This window comes from Hippocampus bargibanti, linkage group LG01 (genome assembly GCF_051943395.1).
Source record: "Hippocampus bargibanti isolate YZ-2025 linkage group LG01, ASM5194339v1, whole genome shotgun sequence".
NCBI classification, from domain to species: Eukaryota; Metazoa; Chordata; class Actinopteri; order Syngnathiformes; family Syngnathidae; genus Hippocampus; species Hippocampus bargibanti.
In genome coordinates this window covers 1,089,096-1,115,822 of record NC_142734.1, presented here as the reverse complement: position 1 = coordinate 1,115,822, position 26,727 = coordinate 1,089,096, and the positions used below count along the sequence as shown (strand labels likewise).

General features: G+C 42.4%; 4 protein-coding genes and 1 long non-coding RNA gene across 8 annotated transcripts in view; 1 reads left to right on the top strand and 4 right to left on the bottom strand.

The window, feature by feature from the left end:
- Positions 1–38: 38 nt before the first annotated feature.
- Positions 39–4,268, bottom strand: rpl10a (ribosomal protein L10a). 2 transcript variants are annotated; one of them, XM_089016014.1, is made up of 6 exons: positions 4,179–4,268; positions 2,993–3,064; positions 2,841–2,921; positions 567–715; positions 323–495; positions 39–248 (listed from the first exon to the last, which is right to left on the bottom strand). In XM_089016014.1, the coding sequence occupies exons 1-6, from the start codon at positions 4,181–4,183 to the stop codon at positions 78–80; spliced, it is 651 nt and encodes a 216-aa protein (XP_088872140.1). In that variant the 5' UTR covers positions 4,184–4,268; the 3' UTR covers positions 39–77. The 2 variants fall into 2 exon arrangements, with proteins under 2 accessions (XP_088872140.1, XP_088872217.1); XM_089016091.1 differs by lacking the exons at positions 2,841–2,921; positions 2,993–3,064; positions 4,179–4,268 and adding an exon at positions 1,695–2,814.
- Positions 4,269–4,470: 202 nt separating this feature from the next.
- On the bottom strand, positions 4,471–10,724 carry fance (FA complementation group E). Its single transcript, XM_088986836.1, has 11 exons — positions 10,391–10,724; positions 9,330–9,810; positions 8,801–8,872; positions 7,982–8,026; positions 7,832–7,888; positions 7,067–7,210; positions 6,233–6,356; positions 6,094–6,169; positions 5,302–5,368; positions 5,082–5,207; positions 4,471–4,999 (listed from the first exon to the last, which is right to left on the bottom strand). The coding sequence occupies exons 1-11, from the start codon at positions 10,600–10,602 to the stop codon at positions 4,892–4,894; spliced, it is 1,512 nt and encodes a 503-aa protein (XP_088842962.1). The 5' UTR covers positions 10,603–10,724; the 3' UTR covers positions 4,471–4,891.
- Positions 10,725–11,799: 1,075 nt separating this feature from the next.
- On the bottom strand, positions 11,800–16,969 carry mkrn4 (makorin, ring finger protein, 4). 2 transcript variants are annotated; one of them, XM_089015899.1, is made up of 9 exons: positions 16,717–16,969; positions 14,854–14,982; positions 14,492–14,760; positions 13,815–13,879; positions 13,502–13,743; positions 13,325–13,432; positions 12,728–12,827; positions 12,559–12,649; positions 11,800–12,444 (listed from the first exon to the last, which is right to left on the bottom strand). In XM_089015899.1, the coding sequence occupies exons 1-9, from the start codon at positions 16,755–16,757 to the stop codon at positions 12,428–12,430; spliced, it is 1,062 nt and encodes a 353-aa protein (XP_088872025.1). In that variant the 5' UTR covers positions 16,758–16,969; the 3' UTR covers positions 11,800–12,427. The 2 variants fall into 2 exon arrangements, with proteins under 2 accessions (XP_088872025.1, XP_088871944.1); XM_089015818.1 differs by having other exon boundaries at positions 11,800–12,649.
- An 841-nt stretch (positions 16,970–17,810) lies between these two features.
- ppardb (peroxisome proliferator-activated receptor delta b) lies at positions 17,811–24,922 on the bottom strand. 2 transcript variants are annotated; one of them, XM_089015620.1, is made up of 8 exons: positions 24,503–24,922; positions 21,871–22,227; positions 21,634–21,788; positions 21,229–21,367; positions 20,459–20,661; positions 20,084–20,290; positions 18,670–18,913; positions 17,811–18,604 (listed from the first exon to the last, which is right to left on the bottom strand). In XM_089015620.1, exons 2-8 carry the CDS (start codon positions 22,157–22,159, stop codon positions 18,357–18,359), a joined length of 1,485 nt encoding a protein of 494 aa, XP_088871746.1. In that variant the 5' UTR covers positions 22,160–22,227; positions 24,503–24,922; the 3' UTR covers positions 17,811–18,356. The 2 variants fall into 2 exon arrangements, with proteins under 2 accessions (XP_088871746.1, XP_088871825.1); XM_089015699.1 differs by having other exon boundaries at positions 21,634–21,785; positions 24,503–24,920.
- A 1,168-nt stretch (positions 24,923–26,090) lies between these two features.
- The window catches only part of LOC148902636 (uncharacterized), a 56,673-nt gene continuing 56,036 nt past the window's right edge, over positions 26,091–26,727 (top strand). Inside the window, exon 1 of the long non-coding RNA XR_016117686.1 lies at positions 26,091–26,277. This is a non-coding gene — a long non-coding RNA (uncharacterized LOC148902636). The remainder of the gene's footprint in view (positions 26,278–26,727) is intronic.

The following is a 26,727-nucleotide window of genomic DNA, read 5'->3' as shown; positions in this document are numbered from 1 at the left end:
AGTTTTTCGGATAAAATAAGCACGACACACAAACATGGTTGGAAAGTTCACATGTTTTTAATACAACAGCTCATGATTTAGTAGAGGCGCTGAGGCTTTCCCATGGTGCTCTTGACGTAGAGGGCACGCACGTTTTGCCAGTTCTTCTTCAGCAGCGACACTAAGAAGTTGACGGCGAGATGGATGTTGTACACCAGCTCGTCTTCGGTCATCTTGACGTGGCCGACGGCCACCGCCAGGCAGAGGACCTGAAGGCGCACCGATGCCAGGATGAAGTTCTGCGAGCGCGCGAGCGGCGGGACCTTTTGGGGGTTCATCTTACCTTCTTCATCTGGAACTTGATGGTGGATTTGACCTCGTCCACTTTGGTGATAAGATTCTCATTGTGGGTGAGCAGCGAGGGGAACTTGCCGGCCTTGTTGAGCCCGGGGCCGAGGATACGAGGGATCTGTTTGATCAGAGACTCCGAAGCGAGGAAGGCATCAAACTTCTTGGCTGGAAAAAGGCGTAAAAAGTGATTAAGACTCAAAACATTTTAGCGGCGCAGGCGGTGAACGAGTCCTCACCAAGTTTTTTCACCAGTTTCTTGTTCTTGTTGAGCTTTTTGAGCGCTTCCACGTCCATGTGCGGAAGATTAGCCGCTTTGGCCTCGTCGCAATGCTGTTGGTCGCCCAAAAGGCAGACTGAGAACTTGGGCCTGGGAAGAGTCTTCAGCCTACAAAATTCAAGGACAATCGACACAATTTTTTTGTTTCCTAACTGACATCAGAAAAAACGTTTTACGTTTCGGTTTCATCAGCATTAGACGCTTGATGAGGAACGTAGCCTCCTTCTTTCACCATCTTGTGGAATGATTCCTTGTCGGTGCTTTCTCTGCTATAATTTTACCTTGTTCCTCATCAATTGTGTTCTGGTTAACTAGGTTGATAGCTTTTTGCATCAAGTGGACAAATGGCTTATGCGGGTTATTTGTAGACTGATTGATGGGATATTTTAACCTTGCAGTCTATACTCTGCCTTTGCACTATCAAAAGTTGAAACAAAACAATGGCTTCAGAGTTCAGATTCGGAAGGAGCTTTCTTGTTTCTCATCCAGTTATGAATATGATTCAAATAGTTCTGAAGAGGAAAGCATAAATGTTTGCAATCAATTAAAGAAGTCCTTCCGTATCAATTTGAGCCATCGGGACTTCAATGTAGCCCCCGGAAAATGCAGAAGATGGCGTACAAGCACCGTTGGAAATGGGCTGATTTGTCCGCTGGGAATTTGTGTCAATTTACACCTTCTTTATGCGTGTTATTGCAATTGGCTGCGACACACAAGGATTCACTATTGCGTCATTCATGTAGTTTTCCTTCTAATTTCGCTATCAACAGTGTTTTCAGATGAAAAAAAAATACCCAAAATGCATTGTGTGTCGCTTTCTGTCAGGGGCGTTCCCGCCGTGACATCAACAACCAGAAAACAAGACTTCCTGAATATTCAGCGCGAGTCTTAAAAGGTGAAGTATAGCTATATGCGCTGGAATCTTTGTAAAATGCGCTCAGTAGAAGTGATTTGACAAATTATGGACGCAATTTGTCCAGGGGTGTTGGTTGACCTTTAACATCAGCTGTATAGATCAACATCGCCGCTACTCAGAGAGCAAACAAAGTTTAATTGAAAAACCCAACTTTTTTGTTAAAAGTCTTACCACACCGCCATCATGTCAGGAGTCTTCATTCATAACATGGCGAACATTGATCGGCGAGAAGGTCGTGAGCTTACAAAAAAACAGCCCAGCCCCTCAGAGCCTCCCCTCACGTTTTAAGACCCAGGGTCGGGGTCCGCCCACCTTAGGCTGGATGAGCCCAGGCAGACTACCCAAAGTACTTGTCAATGCCAACGTCTGGTCTGTCAGAACTTAAAAAAAAAAATGCCTATACGCTACCTAGTACGGTGATACCTTGGCTTACGAACTTAATTGGTTGCCAGACAGAGTGTGTAAGGCGAAAAGTGTGTATCCCAAAAAATAATTTCCCATGGGAAACCATTAAAATGAGAATAATCTGTTCCCAAGTCCCCATAAAACAATTTTCTACTTTCTCATTTTCTAAGCCTTAAGACTACACAAAAGAAACCTTATTTTATGTATGATAAATGTGCTATGGTATATTTAAAGAAATAAACTGTACTGTATCATAAAGTCGTTTTATTTACTTTTGTGATGGTTGTTGATGAGGAACGTAGCCTTTCACCATCTTGAGGAATGATCCTTGCAAGTGCTTTCTCTGCTATAATTTTACCTTGTTCCTCATCAATTGTGTTAACTGGGTTGATAGCGTTTTGCATCAAGTGTACAGATGGCTCATGCGGGTTATTTGTAGAGCCTGATTGATGGAATATTTTAACCTTGCAGTCTACACTCTGCCTTTGAACTATCAATGAAGTTGAAACGAGTCCAAATGTTACTGTTTTCTATCCATTTTATAACTCTCTCTTTGTCATCTGCCTGTCTCTTTAATGTTTAACCCCCCCACTGTTGCGTTCTTGACCAATCAGGTGGCTCTAACCAAAGACTGGGGGCGGGGAATAGACAAAAACAGTCGGCTGCCATTTTCTTGTTTGGAGAACGGGCTCATTCGCGAACGACACATCACTCATTATGGCGCTCCGTGGGTATGCTGAAAAAGTCTGTATGCCAAGGTAAAATGTTCATAAATTTAACATTCGGAAACCGAAAAGTTCGTAAGGCAAGGGGTTCGTAAACCGAGGTATCACTGTATCCGCTTTAGCAACCATTCCGACAGAGCCAAGCGCAAACACAGACAAGGTTGGGTGAGACGGTAAATGGTCCAACCTGACGGTGCCGGAGAAACGCTTGTCCTTTTGGGGATCATAATTTTTCAGGCTGATCTGCAGCTCCACAGTCTCCACAAACCTAACAAAGCGACACGTTAGGCACGTCGGCGAGTCATCGGCAAGGAACATGTACTGTTCGGAAAAACTTACCTCCTCCTTTTAGTTTTCGAGCCCGTCAAAACTTCTCTCACGGCCTCGTACAAAGTGTCTCTGGAAACCTTACTGCCAAACAAATTGAACAATAATAATAATAAATTTCATTTCTAGGTGCTTTTCAAAACTCTAAAGGTCACTTTACAGTCACAGGATCAGTTTCTCTGTGGGTGAGCAGCGGCAGCCACATGCGCCAGCGTTCACTCAACCCAGAAGTAACTTAAATAGATAGGAAGCTATCTCGCGAGCCAATACAAAGCTAATAGCTTGCAAGATAGATAGCTAGGTAGATAGCAAATAGAGAGCAAGCTAGCTAGCCAGCTAGATAGCAAATAGAGTTTGTTGTGTTTAATAAAAATAATAGATGCCTTTTCAACAAATCCCGTATTTTGTTTTTCTACTTCTTCCTTTTCTTTCCTCTTCCTTCCATAACTTTGCTGCAGTGAAATGTAAATTTCTCCACTGCAAGAAATAAAAGCTAATCAAATTAAATCCAATGTAGAATGGGATTATCATTATTATCCATGATTGCTCAGGTGCTTTTTTATTCTGTGGGAGACAATCCTAATAATTTCATTAAAGTACTACATATTGATGAAATTACCCGTGATAGAGTATTGATAATGCCATTAAAAAGACCATAGAACCATAAAATCCGCATCAGAAAGTTTTTAATATTCCAAACAATGGGGAAATTTGCAAAAGTATGGTTTTATCAATGTTAAAATTTCGCTTTGAAAAACACCGTCAACGTGATTAGCATCTACTTGTTTACGGATCGTAGAGTCAAGTTATTTGTCGTTTTGTGTAATCATTACATTATTTTACCATTGACTTAGTATGTTAGCTAGTATGCTAGCTCATCAACAGCTACCAATGTGACAGAAACACACAAACTACACTTATATAGTAAAAATAGTGGTGGATAACAAATGTTCCATGATTTAAATGTCAAAAAGTAATATTAGACGTGACGGGTGACAATGGATGGACAAGGATTACATCTTCGTGCCGCGCAACGATTTAGCGCTCGCGTTGGCAGGACGGTCAACATGGCGCGACCATTACACGAAATGATCGGACGTTCCACATATTGTTCATTTTCGGTCAAAAATAATAGAGAGCTAAATACTAGTCGAAAGTTTAGGGCAATGTGTCCTGAATTTATTGAAAAAGACAGTACCTCATTGTGGCGAATCTTCCCTCTGGCCTCGCTATACGAGAAAGGAAGTGCCGGGGGAAATTGCGTCATTAAAACATGCCACAATTCGACGTCATCACCCAGCGCCCGAAACGGGTTTTCAATGGGCTCTGTTGTGACGAGCTATTTTTTTTAAAAATTCGTCTTTCAATCTTTTTTTATTTTCACATTGCCTTATTTTTTGGAACAAATCAAAGAGTATAATTTCCGACTTATATATTAAATAATAATACAATGTTTTTTTGTTTAGTTTTTTTGTGCAGAAAGAAAAACAACACGAATACAATAAAACAATACGGAATACGCCGCGACGCTAATGGATGGATGGAATACTACGAAAGAAAACCTTTATTTGTCAAATCAAGGCATTCTGCAACAACTGTTTGTTTCCTAACTGACATCAGAAAAACGTTTTATAGCATCTAAAATACCCAAAACACGCAGTATGATATTTTTAGCAAAGCAGCAATAAAATGACTTAAAGTGTCCAAAATCTGCAAAAAAAATTGGTAATTTTCAGAAAGTCCCGCCCCCGGATAGTGACGTCACGCCAAGACGTCTTGCATTGCTGGAGAATCAAAACAATGGCTTCAGATTCGGAGAAGATGCTTTCTTGTTACTCATCCAGTTATGAATATGATTCAAATATGATTCTTCAGTGACGTCACATATGGACTCATCACCAACTCAAAAACTTATTTTGCATGTTGTATTCTTTTCAACACTGCTTGAAGTGACTTTTTCAGGAATGTCTCATTTAGCATCAGGCAACCAGAAAGTGACAGTTTGTGTGAAGCATTTACCTGAAGAAAAAAAAATCATGAATATTGGTTAAAAAAATGAATGAATCTCAAATATTCAAGCGATAATGTTTTGCATACTTACAAGGTTGCCATATTTTGTGAGAACAGTCAACATCAATTTTGCAAAGTTGACAGATTTTGTGAATGGCAAGGCCTGGCTAACTAACTGTTCAATCAACTGTGTGAACAGTTCTTCATTCATGTCAGGCTGCAAAAAAAAAGGAACAAAAGCCATGCGTTACATATAGCATGACATATTTTGACGTTAAAATGTCACTTGGCACATAAAAACATCCGCTAACCTCGGAATGCAGCAAGCTGTGAATAATAGAAAGCAGATTCTCATTCCATGATGTTTTCAATGTCATCCTGGAAGGAAAAGAGGAGTTAGACAAAATAAAATTTAAATAAAGCGTTGATATGTATTTGCTATCCGTTTGCTATCTATTTGCTATCTTGCTAGCTACCTAGCTGGCTATCTATTTGCTATTCATTTGCTATCTATTAGCTATGTATTAGCTAGCTACCAAGCTGGCTATCTATTTGCTATCTAGCTAACTACCTAGCAGGCTATCTATTTGCTATATAGCTAGCTACCTAGCTGGCTACCTATTAGTTATCTATGTAGCTGGCTATCTATTTGCTATCCATTTGCTATTTATTTGCTATCTATTAGCTGACTATCTATTTGCTATCCATTTGCTATGTATCTGCCATCTGCTATCTGGCTAGCTAGCTGGTTATTTATTAGCTAAGTAGCTATCTTGGTAGTTAGCTAACTGTTTATCAGGCTATCTATTAGCTATCTAGCTGGCTACTTGGCTGGCTATCCATTTTCTATCTATTAGCTATCTGTTAGCTAGCTGGCTAGCTTTCTATCTATTGGAGTTACTTCCGGGCAGAGTGTACGCCGGCGTCTGTGGCTGCCGCTGCTCACCCGCAGTAAAAACGATCCTGTGACTGTAAAGTGACCTTAAGAGCTTTGAAAGGCGCTTATAAATGAAATGTATTATTATTATTATTATTATTATTATTATTATTATTATTATTATTATTATTATTATTATTATTATTATTATTATGTTTTTCCTTACTGAAGCACGAGCAGCCTGTAGTGAGAATCAAGGCAGCCTTCTATCAGTTTGTTCAGGAGCTCAGCTTGTGCACTCCCTGAAAGAACAAATGATTGAAATTAGAAGACACTTCCCGATTCACATCATTTTTAAGTCTCACCTAAATTGTCTTGCTCTACAAGTGGGCCAATCAGAGCGTGGCACATTGATCTGGTGTAACGACCGCAAAATGACATCACAGCATTCACCAGGCATCTGGACGCCGGTTCGGATAAGGCCAACACCTGCAGGCGGCAACTTCTGTGAGGCCAAGTACAGTGATACCTCGGTTTAAGAACCCCTGGGCTTACGAACTTTTCGGTTTACGAACGTTACATTTCTGAAAATCTGATTAAAAAAAAACAGTGACATTTGAACTTGTTTCAACTTTGATAGTTCAAAGGCAGAGTGTAGACTGCAAGGTTAAAATTCCCATCAATCGGGCTCGCACAAGGCATCTGTACACTTGATGCAAAAAGCTATCAACCCAGCTAAACAGAACACAATTGATGAAGAACAAGGTAAAATTATCGCAGTGAAAGGACCTACACGTTCCTCAAGATGGTGAAAGAAGAAGGCTACGTTCCTCATCAAGTGTTTAATGCTGAGGAAAGCGGCCACTCCATTCCATCAAGCCATCAACAACCATCACAAAGGTCAATAAAATGACTTTATTATTATACAGTACAGTTTATTTATTTAATTATAATACCATAGCACATTTATTATACATAAAATAAGGAATATTTTGTGTAGTTTTAAGGCTTATTTAGTAGAAAATGATGTTTTATGGGGACCTGGGAACGGATGATTCTCATTTTAATGGTTTCCTATGGGAAATTATTTTTTGGGATACACACTTTTCGCCTTACACACTCTGTCTGGGAACCAATTAAGTTTGTAAGCCAAGGTATCACTGTACATCACTGTACAGTGAGTGGTGACACATACGTACCCTCTGCAGCAGTAGACTCTTGATGAGCGTCGACGCCGTGCTGAAGCTGAGGTCGGGCGACATCGCCAAGATGCCGTTGCAAAGCTGAGGCAGAGCGTGCTCTGCTATGTCGGATAAACTCAATTCGCCACAAAGTGCTTGCACCTTGAACACAAAAGAACAACATTTGCGGTGTCAAAAAGCTACTGTGGCTGGCGTTTTCACGTGTTTCTACTCACGTCCCAACACGGAATGGGGGCTGAGGGCGTATTTCACATTGAGCATCTATCAACGTACAGTGATACCTTGGCTTACGAACTTAATTGGTTCCCAGACAGAATGTTTAAGGCGAAAAGTGTGTATCTCAAAAAATAATTTCCCATAGGAAACCATTAAAATGACAATAATCCGTTCCTAGGTCCCCATAAAACATCATTTCCTACTTTCTAATTTTCTAAGCCGTGTACGAAAAAAAGTTTGTATGCCAAGGTAAAATTTCCAGAAATGTAACATTCGTAAACCGAAAAGTTCGTAAGCCAAGGTGTTTGTAAACTGAGGTATCACTGTACTTGGCCAATAAAGATGATTCTGATTCTATTGCATTGAACACATTTTTTTTTTTTTTGCTGTCGCACAAGGATATGAATACGTAAGGCCGTTTCGGTTGTGTGAAAAGCACATCCAGACATGGCAATGTTCCACTTTGCTCGGTTGAAAGGCAGAAGCGGATAAACGTCACAACGTCACAACTTTCCCTATAAAATGTTCTTTTAGAAGAGTACGTACTTGAGCGGCGTTACAGTTATTCAGCACTTGAAACGCGTCAAGCGAGCGTCCGTCCCACTGTAATAGGATGAAACATAGTCACACACACACCCAAAAAAAAAAAAAATGGCGGTGTCGACAAAGAAAAGCAAATGGGCTTTTGCTTCATACCTCGCTCTGACTTTGGAGTAATTCCTTGATTTCCAGAACAGACGCCTGAGTGAGCATATAGAAAAACATAGAAAAACACAACACGTCAGCGCAGTAGGAACCCGCGTTATTAAAAAAAACACGTAATGGTGAGCAAAGTAATGAAGAGTATCCAATCATCATCGACTTTGGTCAAACTGATGGATTTAAAGGACAACCGACACCATTTTTTGTTTCCTAACTGACTGGAAACTTGTGTTGTGTTGATCGGTGTTGATGGCGAAATTCGAAGGAAAACTACGTAAATAACGCAATAGAGAATCGTTGTGTGTTTCACCTAGACTACTATTTGTTACTAGTTGACACAAATTCCCAGCAGACAAATCAGCCCATTTCCAACAGAGCTTGGGCGCCATCTTGTGCATTTTCTGGGACGCTACATTGGAGTCCAGACGGCTGGAATTGATACGGAAGGACTTCTTTCATCCATTGCAAACATTTATGCTTTCTTCTTCAGAACTATTTGAATCATATTCATAACTGAGTAATGAGTCACAAGAAAGCGTCTTCTCCGAATCTGTAGCCATTGTTTTGATTCTGGAGCAAGGCAGTTTGTGACCAATAGTGACGTCACGAACAAGGGGGCGGGACTTATTGAATCCCGCCATTTCCGAGCTCATTCTGTGGCAGTTTTGGGACACTTTATGTCATTTTTATTGGTGTTTTGCATTTGACTAAAAATATCCGCCTGCGTGTTTTGGCTATTTTACATGCTCTAAAACGTTTTTCTGATGTCAGTTCGGAAACAGAAAAATGGTGTCGGTTGTCCTTTAAATTTACCTTCATGTGTTCAGGCAGAGGATCACGGGTGTGGCCCTGTTGTGCCGTATCCGTTCCAGATTCTACTGCCATCTAGGAACAAAAGTCACAAGTCAGACTGAAACAATGAATTAAATAAGATTTTTTTTCCAGATTCATGCGCAGCTAGCAATAACGTTGCACAAAGGCAACGATGCAGGAGGAAAGAATGCTTTAATGGTTAACCCCCCCCCACACTGCTGCGTTCTTGACCAATCACGTGGCTTTAACAGAAGACCGGGGGCGGGGAATAGAGGACAAAAACAGTCGGCTGCAATTTTCTTGTTAGAACGGGCTCGTTCGCCAACGACACATCCCTCATTGTGGCAGCTCCGTGTGTATCCCAAAAAATAGTTTGTATGCCAAGGCAAAATTTTCATAAATGTACCGTTCGTAAAGCGAAAAGTTCGTAAGCTGAGGGGTTCGTAAACCGAGGTATCGCTGTATCCAGTTGCAGAAAGAACTGCGTTCAAAAGATGAATGAACAAATGTTTCTTGTTTTTGTCTTTACCTTCATACGTTTTTTAAGCAGAGGCTGGCGATCCTGAATGGTGTGTTCATTCGTTTTCATTCGTTTCTTCTGCAGATGAATTTCTTCACCGTCATCATTTACACCCTCAAAATGACTTTTCCTTTTCTTTTGACTTCCCGCTTCAAACAAAACAGGCACAGTCTGAGGTTCTCTATCAGGTTCCTGCGCTTGAAGACCAGAGCACTGAACCCACCCGGTGGTCTCACCACCCACTCGCCGTAAAAGTGCCGTGAGTCGCTGAGCGCACCCTGAGCTGTAAAGAGGTTCCACCATGGGACAGCCCAAGGTTCTTTCCAGGTGCTTCTTCCATGCGGTGACCCACGGATCAGGATGGGGTTCCTGATCAAGACATTGGAGTAGATGGAGGACAGCAGCTTTGTGGAAGCGCCAGTGGGCCAGGTAGATGAACATCAGCACGTTTTGCTGGAACAGTGGTGGAAAGAGTCCCACCAGTGGTCGACTGCATGCGAGGGGGAAAATTGACGTCATAATTAACGGACACAATATTGCAATGAAGAGAACTTTGGTGCTACAAGTCGGATACAGGAGGTTACTCGGGTATGTGTGGGACTATATGGCTAGCTAGCTATCGAGCTAGCCAGCTGTTATCTAGCTGGTTAGGTATCTATCTAGCTCTCTAGCTGGCTAGCTAGCTATTAGCTATCTATTAGCTAGATAGCTGGATGGCTGGTTGGCTGGCTATCTATTAGCTGGCTAGCTAGCTGGCTAGTTAGCCGGCTATCTACTGGCTGGCTAGTTAGCCGGCTATCTATTGGCTGGCTAGTTAGCCGGCTGGCTGTCTATTGGCTTTCTAATGACATTGAGAGTTTTGAAATCGATTATTATTATTATTATCATCGAGGACAACGAAAAGTCGGCTTCTATTTCCGGCTCCTTGTTAGGAGCCGGCTCTCTTCGTTCACTTCAGAGATCCGGCTCGTTGGCGAACGACACATCACTACTTCCTTCGTCGTCTCTTGGCCATTGGGAACACATTTTGCAGCATTACGAGGCGAATGTAATGGTTGACGGGGACTTACACAGTAAGGGGTCCCCCATCAATCCCGGGGAAGCTGATTTCATCCCGACAAAGTGTTTCGATAAAGTCGGAAAGTGAGCTCTCGGGGTTGACCCGCTGTTGCCGCCTGAAGACTTGTAGAGCTCTGTGAGCACCGGAAAATCCGGACAACAGCGACCAAACCAAAAGCTTCCATTTACAGTCCAAGCGACCCAGCAACTGATTAACGTTCATATCCAGGTGAACTCCACCGCAAAAGTGCCAAAGTCAAATGTATTTTGGCATTCATTGGCGGTGAACGAAGTGAATTGACGGAACAGAATCTGCCGCCATTTACACTAGGCATTAATGATGTGTCATTCGCGAACGAGCCGGATCTCTGAAGTGAATGAAGAAAGCCGGTTCAGAACAAGGAGCCAGAAATGGGAGCCTACTTTTTTGTCGTCTATTCCCCGCCCCCGGTCTTCGGTTGAAGCCGCACGTGATTGGTCGATATCCGTTGTAGAGGAGAGGAGGAAGGAGGGGAGAATTACAGACACACAGCAGTGAGAAGGGTAGACAGATGGACAAATGCTATTCCATTATGCTATTATTTTTCAATAAATATATTTTTACTAGTTGCTATGATAGCATTATTAATATGAAAAGCAAATTAGTGACAGCTGATCATCAGACCGGAGTAACCACGGCGAACGTGAAAATTAGTGGATGTTCTATGTGCACATAGAAATACAGCCATATAAATAAAAATATTTGCTATAGTGTATTTAAAATACACGAGTAATTCTTTTTTCACATAATTTTACACGATTTTTTGTTAGTGAATTAATTTAAGCAACAAAAAAACAAACAAACTGAGGAGCCGTTTGGGAGCCAAAAGAGCCGGATCTTTTTTTGTGAGCCGAGACAAAAGAACCAGCTCTCAGAAGAGCCAGAATTCCCATCACTACTGCTGCATGTGTATCGACTGCCATCGTGTGGACACTTTGGGAATAGGCTGTGGCGCTACACTCGTGTCATTCATTGAAATAAAAACGGCACAATGACAACTAATGTGATCCATTGGATAGAAAAGAGTGAAATTTGGACTTGTTTCAACGTTGATAGTTCAAAAGCAGAGTGTAGAAACATTTATATACATAAAATAAGGTATATTTTGTGTAGTTTTAAGGCTCAGAAAAGTAGAAAATGATGTTTTATGGGGGCCTGGGAATGGATTATTCTCATTTTAATGGTTTCCTATGAGAAATTATTTTTTGGGATACATATTATTCACCTTACACACCATCTGGGAACCAATTAAGTTCCTAAACCAAGGTATCACTGTATCTATAAATTCAGAGAGCCATTGCCTCAAGAAAAAATAAAAGAAATTCCAGCATCCAATTTACAAACGCTCCAAAAAGCAATTGCGGAACATTTTCATTCAGTGAGGCAAACTTTGAAATAAGGTTTATTTTCAATCTATGAGTACAACTTGTTTTAAAAAGAATCATCAACATTTTCAGTTATGCCAAAAGTGAGGTTAGAGTAACATCAGGGTATATATATATATACACACCAAGGCAGGAATATTCAGTATTGGAAGATTGTACATCATCCAAAGAGGGGGCGGGGAACAGTCCACTTTTAATCTTTAGACAATTTAAAAAAAAGGTCCATCTACAATCATATTTTAAAAAAACCGCTTAAACTCACAGTTATGAGCATTTAAATCTAACTAGAGAGGCATTAGAGAACAATGTGCAAAGGTGTCAATGTCTGCAATAAGCGAGCTTAGCTGGAAGAAGTAGCCTTTGAATTTATCCCCGATTTATCCTGTCCAGTTTAATCCGAGCAGTGTTGAGCCAAAGCAGGTCAGTCACATGACCTACTAAGTGACAATTTAAGACACGCCCACTATCTCCCCCCCCCCCCCCCCCCCAAAAAAAAAAAAAAAAAAAAAAAAAAACATCCAAGCGGGACAGTCGTATCATAACTTAGCCACATCGTCGTGTGGTGACAATTCATTCTAGGACCAGTTTTCCACATGGAGAAAATTGCGTGGGAAGGGGGAGGCTCAGAAGCCATACCCCGCTATGAAAAAAGGAAAGTCAAAATTGTCATCATCATTATTATCATCATCATCGTGATTATCATCCTCCTCGTCAGCACGAAGGAGAGTCATGGCTATGAAGAAATTGAGCAGACCGTCGTAATCTTCGTCATCGTCCTCTTCGTCGTCGTCCTCGTCGTCATCGTCGTCGTCGTCGTCTTCGTCGTCGTCGTCGTCTGTGTTACACTAATGGGCAAAAAAAAAAACCAAGTACATGTAGGCGGCGGCGACGGCGCAAGGCGTGTTCGGAAGAGTGAGACGTACCACGAATGATCTGTGGCGCGTCGAGCGGTCGTGCCGGTAGAGGCATTCCGTCTCGAAGGGGCAGTATCGGTATCGGACGTAGTAACAGCAGCTTTGCTTGCTATACATTGAAAAGCAAAGACACTTGCACTGTATTGAGTGTAGTCACGCAGTAGATTGTAAGGAGAGTGTGGCTGGACAAAATTGTAGTACAGTGATACATCGGTTTTATATATATATATATATATATATATATATTATATATATATATATATATATATATATATATATATATATATATATATATATATATATATATATATATATATATCGGTGCCAGTCTCTGCCATGATTGGTCCCAGCTCTCAGGTTGGGGGAGGGGAGCAGAGGACTACTCCTTGCGGCTACACTGATTACTTCTATTGTCCTGCCCGAGTATGGGGTCTACGACTGGCGCCATTTGCCCTGGCATCACCTCATCAGCATAACTAAGCCTATGTTGCCTAAGAAATCGGTTGTAAGACCGATCCAAATTGAACCTCACCCCACCGTGGCGATTTAGTGACGGGTTTTGCCGTTTTACGAAAAGAGCTTCTTTTACTCCCCTCAAGAGCTTACCTGAATTTTTTTTTGAAGTCGGCTATTAGTTTCTCCTTGGCTTGCCCTTCCACCCAGTATTTGTTGGGCACATAGAAAGCTGATCTCACCCTGCATTGTGGGCAGGTCCTAAAGGAGAGACGGAGTACTCGAGACGTCCCCAAAAGGCTTGCTTGAATGACGCGGCTAAAAACCTACTTGACAACGTCGGAGCCGAGGTCTCTGGTTTTCCTCCAGGTCATGATGCACTGCAGGCAGAAGGCGTGAGTGCAGTTGGGCAAGATTCCAAAGACCTGGTGACTGCGCTCCATCTTGTCGTACACCTTGTCCATGCAGATCCCACAGATGACGTCTCGACTCCGGAGGAAGGCCTCCAACGTACCGTCGGCGCATGAGGCCGCGGCGCCGCCTGTGGCTTCCGTGGCGACGCCGAGGCTTTCCTGTTCAAGAACCATCAAATGAGCTTGATCTCGTCTGGCTCGAGCTAGCACGTTGGATCTATCGCTAGTACCTCTTTGTCACATAGACTTGTAGAACACTGTTCAGAGCTCCTGGGCGACACTCGGGAGTGAGCATCTGAAAATGAGATGCTAACGTTAGCATCAATATATAAGTGTGGAAGCTAACTTTGCAAGTTGGCTTCTGATTGGCTGAGTAAATTAAGGAAATACCTAGCATAAATGCTCCCTTGCTTAATTGATGCTAAATATCCCTTGCTGAAGATTTTGCTCCAGTTGTCGTTTGTCGTCATGGTGCACAATGCAATGTCTGCTAAAAGCTACGTGGACTCCTCTTTCTAAGCGCCTTTCAAAACTCTCAAGTACACTTTACAGTCACGGTTAAGTCCGAAGCACGAAACAGACTTCTGATTGGCTGCCGTGCCGAGTATGCAAATTTCCAAACGAACGTTCGTTACATTGCTCGGCACGGCAGCCAATCAGAAGCCTGTTTCGTGCCATTATACCGTGACTGTAAAGTGTACTTGAGAGTTTTGAAAGGCGCTTAGAAAGAGGAGGAGTCCACGTGGCTTGTAGCGGTTTGCTTGTAGCTTTTGCTTTATCAAATAAAGCAAATGTTTAATTTGAAAAAAATCTTGGCCGACAACTTTTTAAAGTTGTACGCGCGACGTAAAAGTTGCACGCCCCGGGCTTTCGGGCAGATGTTATTTCAAACACTGCTTTCACCCACCTTGTAATCGTCTCTCGGCATTTCTGTTCCCGCCGTCCGTGACGTTTGAAGGGTTGACCGCGGACCCCGAAGTGCCGCGTCGTCGCCTTGGAGACACGTCGGCCTGCGAGCGAGAAAAGGTCTCGGTACGCCTTCGGTCAGCCGGACGTTGGGGAGCGGTGGAGGTGGAGGAGGAAGAGGAGGACGATGCGGAGGAGAAGATGGTTGGTACAGATAGTCGTCGGCCTGCAGAATCCGCACCGCCTTCGGATTGGGGGACGTGGATGTACCTTGGAGAAAAAATAGAATTCATACGGAGTAATTTCAATCAAACGGACATTTTTAGAGCATGACGCGGACCAACAAAAGGGATCATTTGCTACCTGCAGTTTTCACCATACCAGCATGCACCTTTCTGGTAGTAGCGACATATCGGGGCTGGCGGTGGAGTGGGCAATTCGTGTCGATAATAGCATCTAGAGCCGTATCTGCACGAGCCATTCAAGAAATGCCTTCAAAGGAGAGCACAGGTGGATAAATTGTTGGTGAAAGGATAACCGACACCTTTTTTTTTGTTTCCTAACTGACATCAGAAAAACGTACCCAAAATACCCAAAACACGCAGGCTGATATTTTTAGTCAAATGCAAAACACCAATCAAAATGACTTCAACAAGTGTCCCAAAAATACTTCAAAATGACCCCGGAAATGGTGAGTTTCAGAAGGTCCCGCCCCCTTGTTCGTGACGTCACGCCAGGATACTCCTTCACAAACTGCCTTGCTCCAGAATCAAAACAATGGCTTCAGATTGGGAGAAGATGCTTTCTTGTTACTCATCCAGTTATGAATATGATTCAAATAGTTCTGAAGAGGAAAGCATAAATGTTTGCCATCCATTAAAGAAGTCCTTCCGTATCAATTCCAGCCGTCTGGACTCCAATGTAACGTCCCAGAAAATGTGCAAGATGGCGCACAAGCTCTCCTGGAAATGGGCTGATTTGTCTGCTGGGAATTTGTGTCAACTTACACCTTCTTTATGTGTGTTACCGCAATTGGCTGCGACACACAACGATTCACCATCACGTTATTTATGTGTATTCCTTCTAATTTCGCCATCAACACGGATCAACACGAAGTTTTCAGACCAAACAAAGTACCGCAAAATGCATTGTGTGTCCTTTCTCGGTCAGGGGCGTTCCTTCCGTGACGTGAGGACTCGTCACCAACTCAAAAACAAGACTAACTGAATATTCAGCGTGGGTCTTAAAACGTAAAATATAGCTATATGCGGTGGAATCTTTGTAAAATGCGCTAAGTAGAAGTCATTTGAAGCGATTTTACAAATTATGGACGCAACTTGTCCAGAGGTGTCAGTTGTCCTTTAAATCTAGCACATTTGTGACTTTTTTCTGAGAATAACACCCCATCTCAAAAAATATATATATATACACGTATATATATTTCAACCTGGCCCTAATGCTCTTCCGTACATATCGACACTTTTCGCCACAAACGCTTTTAACGGACTGTGCCAACAATATAAAGGATGCTCCGTTGTGCACGTTGTAAGTCCATGTTTCACACGTACGAAGTTAAAGCTCTGGAATTTTGTAAATAAAGAGTTTCTACGCGAAACCAAAGTAAACCAGCGCAATCATGTGTCAGTGAGCGACAACGAAATTTACGAAAATATACTAGCTGTGCCAGCTTTGTAATTCACAACATATTCTTTTCTTAGTGTTTTTAGGTGTACCTGACATGTTTCGGCGTCTACTTGAAGTACATACGAAGTATACGCCGAAACATGTCAGGTAATTGAACACCTAAAAAAACAGTGGAAGAAACGAATCTGTCGTAAATTAGATATCAAGTAGACATAATATAACTATTGTGCTTGCTTTGTGTTCCGTGTTAGTATGGCAGACTAAACAATTCATACACGACTTGTTTACTAGCCAACGGAATTTTTGAGATTCAAAAGTTAATGCTCGGGATACCAGAACTTAAACGCGTGTGTACATCCAAAACTAGAGTCCACTACACGTGAAGCTTCGCGACAAATATTTAGTCAGTGATAAAACACCAACTTCCATCTCAGCTTTTTAACTTCCGCCTTGCTGCAGCCGCGAAAGTTTACACCCCCCCCCCTCATCTACGGATATTTACTAATGGTTGCCGTTTATCGACGAATCAAACAAAGTGAGCTGTCGCGTTGTGCTTTTTTTCTCGTTCAAATTGGCTCTTACCTGCAGATATTTCCATTTCTGGTTAAACGCGAACGATCCATGTCCGCGGTCACCCGGCGTTCGTTGTTGCCCCGCCGCTGCTTGTTCGTCGTCGTCGCTTCTGTGCAAGACGCCCCAACTTCCACTTCGGACTATTTTTTTCCAAGAGTCTGCAACTGGTGTGTTTCTTGGCCAATTAACCAAATGACGAGCCAATAGAAACGTGACGTCGTCCCTTAATCGTCACGTTTCTCAATCTCAACTGTGCACTGTGTATTACTAACTTTTATCTTTAAAAATAGTCATCATCAGCATTCACCGCTAACAAACAATTATGCACGAATGGGGAAACAGTTCGAGTAGTTTATGAAAAGAAATGTCATTTTCTCTCCGTTAGAACACATTCCGATCATTTTTCAAGTCATTGGGTGAACATGAAGTATTTGGCACATTTTAGAGGTAGACCACAATTACTTCCAGTGCACTTTTTTGGGACATTTCAATCACATTTTTTTCCGGCTTGCTTGACCATTGCTGAAATACATTGTACCAATTTACAAAAAAAAATAAAAAAAAATAAGGCAAACGTAGCATTTGCTGTAACATGACAGCAGAATATTGCCGTACAATAGAGGTAGAATAGATGAGAGACTAAGAGTGGGGGAAAAGGGTGAAGGAGGGGGCTAAAAAAATAAAATACAAGTAACATCCGACGACTTACAACCAGCTCCACTTACGACCATGACCCCCAGACCGTATTTTTTAAATTTGTAATTCCACGCCTGGCACTGCAACGCGTACGACAATTTTGGCCAGCCAGGATCTCACTCTCGCACAGCAATCGACCGTGTAATGGCACCAAAGGGGGACTAGTTTGCAAGTCATTTCGCTTCCGAGTCTCTAGTCAACATTTTGAATGGGTTTCAACTTACGACCGTTTCAACTTACGACCGTTTGGTCAGAACAGAACCCGGTCGTAAGTCGGATGTTACCTGTATATGCCTACTGTACTGTTTTATACGTACATGTCACCGTGTGAAAGGAAACGTGTTAAGTTGATAAATGTTTTCCACAAACCAAGCAGGAAGGTAAGAAAAGAAATATAGTCAAGTACATATGATGATATGATGTTCATGTTTGACAAATATAATCAACAATTACAAATAATTAGACAAAATTACAAGGGAGAGCGGAAAAAAAAATCGTCAAAATAAAGTGTTGATCTAAAAATAAAAAGGATGCGTCTCTTTGTACTTGTGCAGGTCAGATGTGTATTGCATATGTCTTGATGGCTTGGCTGTCCACAGTGACGAATGGATATGCTATTGCACGGGCACCTGCGGCAAGTGAGGTCAACGCGGCCAAACGGTCACGTTGCGAGGTCACCCTCTTGAAGGATGTCCAGAAAAAAAAGCAATTAACTCCACCCGAAGACGCTTGAAGGCGCCAGGCCTACGCCCTGATGGCTCTTCACCATAGCACCGCGCTAATGTAACGTAAAAAAATGTTTCCCCTGGAAAGCAGGGAGCAGCTTTGTGGAGATGACGGTGAACCGATTCCACGTGCACGCATGACCGTTTGCGCTAACCTCACTTGGAACAGTGTTAAACTGAACGCAGCATGTTGTTCGAATAGTCTGTAACAGTACTGCTCGGAGCAGATCAATACATGTCTTTGTAGATCTCCTGCAGAAGCGGATGCAACGACGTCTCCGACTCCGTCTTTTTAATCTTCTGCACAAGCTGAGCGTTCTCCGTAACCAGCTGCCGCAGGTCGGCCATTTTCTGTAGCAATTTGGGGAAGAGGTAGACTGAGTCCGAGTGGTTGGCCTGCAGGTGGAGGTCCAAGGCCTGCAGGATGTTATCCTGGCTCTGCTCCACCTGCTTCACATTTATCAAGCCGGGACGATCTGGAGAGACATGAGCGACAGTTCACGGTTGGAGCGAGCGCACGGGAGCGCCGAGATGCTTTCACCTCCGCATAGGATGATGGCGGCGACGAAGAGGGCCAGGTCGCTGTCGTCCAGCTCCAGGGCGTTGAATTTAACGGCAAATTCAAACTTGGGTTCCATGATCTCACTGAAAGGCTTTCTTAGGCTGCGTAAGAACTCCCTGGTCACAAAACCTTTACCGTTGGCCACCAGGAGTCCATCTTTGTTCATGAGAGATGGCAACATGGCAAAAATAGCCTCATGCACGCCGTACTTCAGCAACGTCACCTGAAAAGACACACACACACAAAATAGACATAAAGGCATATAGATGATGTCCTTCCACGTCTTTACCTCACCGGTCGCCGTAGTGATACCTTGGCTTACGAACTTAATTGGTTCCCAGACAGCGTGGAAGGTGAAAAGTGTATCCCAAAAATTGATTTCCCATAGGAAACCATTAAAATGAGAACAGTCCGTTCCCAGGTCCCCATAAAACACAATTTTCTACTAAATAAGCCTTAAAACTACACAAAATAGACCTTATTTTATGTATAATATGCAATGTGGTATGATAATTAAAGAAATAAACTTTACTGTATAAGAAAGTTGTTTTATTGACCTTTGTGATGGTCGTTGATGGCTTGATGGAATGGAGTGGCCGCTTTCATCAGCATGAAACACTTGATGAGGAACGTAGCCTTCTTCTTTCACCATCTTGAAGAAAGATCCCTTGTAGGTGCTTTCAATGCGATCATTTTACCTGGTTCCTCATCAATTGAGTTCTGTTTAGCTGGGTCGATAGCTTTTTGCATCAAGTGTACAGATGGCTTGTGCGGGTTATTTGTGGAGCCTGATTGGTGGGAATTTTAACCTTGCAGTCTACACTCTGCCTTTGAACAATCAAAGTTGAAACCAGTCCAAATTTCACTGTTTCTATCCATTTTCTCACCATTTCACTTTTTTTTCACTTTTGTTTTTTTGTTTCAAGCTCTGTCGTCTCCCTTTTGTGTGTGGTTTCTCACTCTCTCTCTGTCGTCTGCTTGTCTCTTTAATGTTTACCCCCCCCCCCTCACTGCTGCGTTCTTGACCAATCACATGGCTTTAACCGAAGTCGCCATTTTGTTTTTGAGAACGGCCTCACTCGCTATCTGTAACCCCCACCCCCTCACTCTGCTATCTGTAACCCCCACCCCCTCACTGCTGCATTCTTGACCAATCACGTGGCCTTAACCGAAGACTGGGGGCGGGGAATAGAGGACAAAACAGTCGTCCACCATTTTCTTGTTCGGAGAACGGGCTCGTTCGCGAACAACACATCACTCATTGTGGCAGCTCCGTGTGTATCCCGAAAAATAGTTTGTGTGCCAAGGTAAAATTTTCATGAATGTAACGTTCATAAACTAAAAAGTTCGTAAACCGAGGTATCACTGTAGCACGAAGAAACGACTGACTGACCTGATCGTTGAGGAAGAGATCGACAAAGCCCGGAATGCTCTTGGCGAACTCGGTGAGCTCGCGCACCGTCTCGACCGTGGTGCACTGGCAGCGGTAGAACACGTGCACCCCAATCTCTTTAGTCAGGGGAGCTCCCGGGAGCAACTGGCTCCACACCAAACCACTTTCGGCCTTCCACAGAGTGTCCACGTCGTAAATGACGAATGGCTGATGACAAGAGAAAAAGACAATACAATACAATACAATATAGATTTACATAGCACTTATACAACAGCTGAAGCTGGAACAAAACGCTTCACGTGGACAGCTACCATATACAGGAAACAAAGCAGTTGCACGCAATAAGACTTTTGTTCTGAAAAAGGAGAGGATTACCGAGGTGCTGCTGGTCTTTCCTGTCAAGATACTGCGAGCCCTTTTCTTGGTCATACTGAGATTCTTCAAGTAGGCTGTGTTGACTTGCTTGGCCAGCGTCTTCAAGTCGGAGCCTCCCGGTTTACTGAGATTTAACTCCTCTGCAAGCAGACCCGCCACCAGTTTCTTCCTCTCCGCCTCAGGCATGCGACCATATCTGATTGCTGAGCAAACAGAAAGACAGGTTGGTGTTTTTTTTACGTATATTTTCTTTTACATTTTTGTCTAGATATTAGTGATCTAGATTTCTGGGTTAGGGCTCCAGTGCCCCCCACAACCCTAGTGAGGATAAAGCGGTTCGGAGAATGAATGGATGAATAATAATAATAACAACAATACAGTAGGCTCACAACAACAAGCAATAAAATGTCTTATTATTATTATCATTTGCTATCTATCAGCGATCTGTCTGGCTAGCTATCTATTAGCTATCTATCTGGTTATCTAGCCAGCTTTATATAAATTGTTAAGTGAATGTCTATCTAGCTCTGTTCTTATAACATTACAACTTATTTCTGTAGTGTATTTTTGCTAGCTGGATATCTATTAGCTATCCATTAGCTAGCTGGCTAGCTATTAGCTGTCTAGCTGGCTGGCTGTAAGCTGTCTAGCTGTTGGTTATCTGGATATCCGCTATTTATTTGCTATCCATTAGCTAGCTCGATAGCTATTAACTGTCTAGCTAGCTGACTGTAAGCTGTCTAGCTGTCGGCTATCTCATTGTCACTCACCGTCATGAGACATTCCCAAAGAAAGGCACTTCTGGAAACGACAATATTGGCACTTGTTGCGATTCTTCTTTTGAATTTTGCAGGCACGCTCGCAGCGCTCGTATTCCAATTTCATGCGCACCGTTCGTCTGAAAAAGCCCTAGGGGGGTGGCAAAGAACGTCACAAACGGACACCAGAGTGTTTGGTGTTCAGATAAAACTAACATCCGAGTTACAACCGGGTTCTGGTCCGACAAAACGGTCGTAAGTCAAACGGTCGTAAGTCGAAATGCATTCAAAATGGCCGTGACGTTTACACGACAGGATAGTGTACCATGTCAACGTGTTGTTTTAACGCAACGTATTCTATTGAATACTATTGTATACCAAACTGTTTACAGTTTACAAATGTTAGACTGTACTTACCTTACAACCCTCGCAGGCATGTACGCCGTAGTGGAAGCCCGACGCCTTGTCCCCGCAGACCTTACACTCGACACTGATACCGGACGTCGCGCTATCCTCACGGCCCAGACGCAGCTGCTCGGAAAGCGACGGCGACGGTGTGTGGGAAAGGTCTGCTTCGGGGAAAAAAAAAAAAGCATCAATAAATACCCCGAGTCAAAAAGTAACGAGACCTTGAGGACGAGGGGAGGGTCTCACCGGTGTAGCTTGAGGCGGCACTACTGTGATTGTTTTCCTCATCCGCACTCTCTCTTCTGTCCTGCTTGCCTTTCTGCTGATTGGACTCCAGTTCCTCCTTGACCTCGACGTCGCTTTCGGGGCAGTCGGGCTGATCCGCATCCACGTTTTCCGACGAATTGCCAACCCCGCTGCTATCCGAGCCTCGGGATTCCCCCCGGGGGGTCGGCCACTCGGCGTCGGCCGCATCCTCAGATGAAGTCGGCGGACGGTAGCCGTTGACCTTGTCGTGCTGCCGTAAGCCCTCCATGATTTCTTTTTGAGGCGCGCTCGGCTGGCCTCTCTCCTGTCACGTTGCCATGTTGGCCCACCCGCCAGCTGAGAAAATGATGGTGGATTACACGCAGATCTCTTGTTCGCTTCCAAGAGAACAATTGTCGCTCTATATTACTGTCGCAATCCAAACAGAAATATCACTGTACTGCCTGATGATTTTTTTGGACCATTTTTATTGCAGAACTAATTTTTCTGCACCGCAATAGATGTACGGGATGTAATGTCCCCACATTTACAAAAGCAAATTGGGGAAAATTGAGGGAATGGGAACTTGTGCGCCTAAATCGATGCAATGTGAGCACTTTAATAATAATAATAATAATAATAATAATAATAATAATAATAATAATAATAATAATAATAATAATAATAATAATAATAATAATAATAATTGTAGTAATAATAGTAAGAAGAAGAAGAAATTCAATTGCATGAGTTGAATTCATTCTACAAGGGCAATAATGGTCTGCAAACAAAAGTCCAGATCCGCAAAAAAAACCCACAAGAACAGGATGAATCGTGGGTGGGAAGTTCACTCTGTTCTCTGCTATCTTCAAACCTTGTGGACGTTTGTCTGGAGCCATCTGCATGGTTGTTTGCTTGGCTTTCACGCACAAGGGTTTACCGTGTACAAGGGGGCATGGTGTATGCACTGTGTACACACTGCTGTGTACTGTGTTGCTAGCTGGAATCGGAGGGAGGGTAGGTGGTAGTGATGTGACGTTCGCCAACGAGCCGGATCTCTGAACGGAACGAAGAGAGCCGGCTCCTAACAAGGAGCCGGAAATGGGAGCCGACTTTTTTCCACCCCTATTTCCCACCCCCAGTCTTTGGTAAAAGCCGCACGTGATTGGTCAAGATCCGTGGTAGAGGAGGGAAGGGAGAATTACAGACACGCGCAGCAGTGAAGAGAAGGGGGAGGGGTTAAGACATATTTCTGAAAATATAGCAGAGGAGCTGGGAAGGTACTACAGGACGCATGCACTTCAACCCGGATCATCACCAGAACCTCATCCTTTCACCACATCACCCCCGTCCTCCAAGAGCAAATTGATATAGTGTATTTTTTACATGAGTAAATCGTTTTTCCACATAATTTTACATTCTTTTTTGGTAGTTAATTTTTTAAAGGACAACCGACATCTCCGGACAAGTTGTGTCCATAATTTGGGTACTTTGTTTGGTCTGAAAACATCGTGTTGATGGTGAAATTAGAAGGAAAACATGTAAATAATGTGATGGTGAATCATTGTGTGTTGCACCAAGACTACTATTTATTACTAGTTGACACAAATTCCCAGCAGACAAATTTTTGGACGCCATCTTGTGCATTTTCTGGCACGCTACATTGGAGTCCAGACAGCTCAAATTGATACGGGAGGACTTCTTTAATCGATTGCAAACTTTTATGCTTTCCTCTTCACAACTATTTGACTCATATTCATCACTGGATGTGCAACAAGAAAGCATCTTCTCCGAATCTGAAGCCATTGTTTAGATTCTAGAGCACGCCAAGATGTCCTGATGTGACGTCACGAACAAGGGGGCGGGATCTTCTGAAACTCGTCATTTCCGGGGTCATTTTGAAGTAGCTTTGGGACACTTCAACTCATTCTTATTGGTGTTTTGCATTTGACTAAAAATATCAGCCTGCGTGTTTTGGGTATTTTAGATGCAATAAAACGTTTTTCTGATGTAGTTAGGAAACCAAAAAATGGTGTCGGTTGTACTTCAAGCAAAAAAAAAAAAAAAAAAAATGAGGAGCCAAAAGAGCCGGATCTTTTTAGAGAGCCGATCCAAAAGAACCAGCTCTCTGAAAGGAGCTGGCAGTCCCATCACTAGTAAGTGGGTTTGGGGGTCTTTTTGAGTGGAGGGGGTGCGCTGTGGCTTCTCCGAGGCCACCTCGTATATTAAAATAATATAACGTGACGTAGCTTCACCTCTTCTCCACAAATAAAACACGCACGGAAGCTCATTTGATTTTTGTCATAAAACAAGCTTGATAATAAGCGATGGAATGAGTTTTTGAACAAATGGACTCCCCCGCGACCGACTTTAAGTAATATCTGTGATCAGAATCTCTACACGTTACAATAATCAATTAGTTAGTAAAACGTTTCCAGTATTTTGAGCAATCATTTTAGTAAAATACACCAGAACTGTACTTTAGACCGTTGAAGACTTCAACAAGACATGCTAACTTAGCTACTTAGCTTCTAACCTTGATAGGCAGTACTAGACACGACTGCGTTAGCGTGGCTGACCCACATTCCCGTGGGTGCCTTTAAACGTCCGCCGACCTGCCAACACCACTTACCTCTCTCTAAAGTGCTGCCGACTCGATGGCCGTGGGCACAGCGACAACCCGCGCCAGGGTTATACAGCGAGGTCGTGTCGAAAACACTTCCGATTTGTTCCTGGGGATAAGCTATCGATCGCCTTGGTTGTTGACAAGTTGTTTGAAGCCGCCAGCACAGCAGCGGGGAATTGCTAGCCGCGCGAGCTAACGTCAAACTCAATAATGACTCGGGCCTTCCTTCGTCATTGGAAAAGCGTCCATGTTGACCCACCCGACACGGGGAGTCCGAAAAGAGTCACCTTGACGGGCAACCATATCAGCGATGTGCCTCAAGTAATAAGTTTTGCAATAATCGCCCCCCAACAACTGTCTCCTTCTCGTCCACAGCTTTGGCGACGCTTGAGCCACTCATGTCTAAGTACCACCCACCACGTGACGTCACGTGCTAAGACATCGCTGACCTCAAACAACAACAAACCAACTTGTCACAATCTCAATGATAAAAAACAAAAAATAAAAGGTTCAAGGACTGAAGAAGGAGACGTGCAGAATAAATAAACATAATTTAAAACGATTAGAAAAACATGTGTCACGAACTAGAACATTCTACTGAGATTTTGTATTGTTTTGGTTTGTACGCTACAGTGAGCGATATTCCACCGCGATTGTTTCTGTCCAGTGAACCGTGCACACTCTGTACTCGCAGTCATATGTCATTGCATTTTTGTGACGGAAGTAATCGTTTTGCGTGGGATTTTCCAAGCTATGCAGTTTATGATGACGTATTACACAAGTTTCCCTCCATGCTGGTTCTTGAAGCTATTTTTAATTTCTGACGAAAATTTGCCTGCATTCGATGGTTGATATTTGCTAATTTATATTTTGAATCTTGTCTTGTTTTTTTCTGTTCCTATTTAGAATTTCAAAAGCTTAGCTTTAATGTTATCATTTTCTATCTTTTTTTTATGTTCATTGATCGGGTTTGCAGTGCAACGTGTAAAAGAAGGGTTTAGTGCACTACCTTGTGGCCACATATAAAAGGGAAATATACAAATAATACATTATTAACAATGCCAATACTACTACTACTACTGCTACTACTACTAATACAACAACAACAACAACAACAACAACAACAACAACAACAACAACAACAACAACAACTACTACTACTACTACTACTACTACTACTACTACTAATAATAATAATAATAATAAAACTAATAATAATAATAAAACTAATAATAATAATAATAATAATAATTTATAAATATATAAATAAATTATAAATAATAAATGATTAACAAATCCAATACTACTACAATAATAATAATAATAATAATAATAATAATAATAATAATAATAATAATAATAATACATTTCATCGATAAGCGCCTTTCAAAACTCAAGGGACACTTTACATCAGGGGTGCTTAATACGTCGAACAGTTCATACGTCATGAACTCACGCTTTACAAATAAAGTTGAGTTGTTTTGAAAATAACTACACGTCAGCATATCAGCCGTTCCTTCACTTGATTGATACTTCGGACAACCAATCAGATGACATCTCATTATTAGGTACACCTTGCGTGCCCAAACGACGCGAAAGCTATCGTGAGTTGCATCCTATTTTTTTGCTCTTTTTTTTCCTCTTAAATGTAAGATAGGGTATAAAAATGAGTAGGGAGCTGCACCAAGTAAGAAGAAACAAAGTATCCATATTACTTTTTTTCCACGATGGCATTTTCAAAATGCGTTTGTCTCGTCTGCCAGTTATCAGCGTGAACTCAGGTAATGGCAAAAATCTTTATATTGTGTTGTGCAACATTTGCGGTTATACATCAACATAAGTTGCAAGAATTCTCAATATATGTGTCAATAAATAGAATGGGGAGGTAATTTTCATTTAGCCATTTCAAAAGAAGCTCCCATGCTGAAAAAAGTGTGCTTTACATTCACGGAATAAGTTTTTTTTTTGCGGGTGAGGAGGCAGCCAGAAGCCCCAGCTTCACTCAACCCGGAAGTAATTCAAATACAAAATGGAGTTCGGCACAATAACATTCAAATAAAATAGAATTAATCATTTGATGACAATGCTCTGATCTTACCTTGACGATTGGCAGCTGTTTTTACCAATTTAACTCTTATTTCAAATAATTGTAATAGCAACTGAGTTTTTTTTTAAATATAACAAATCCCCATTTCGCCCATGTCATGGCTCCAGTTACACTTTTATTCATG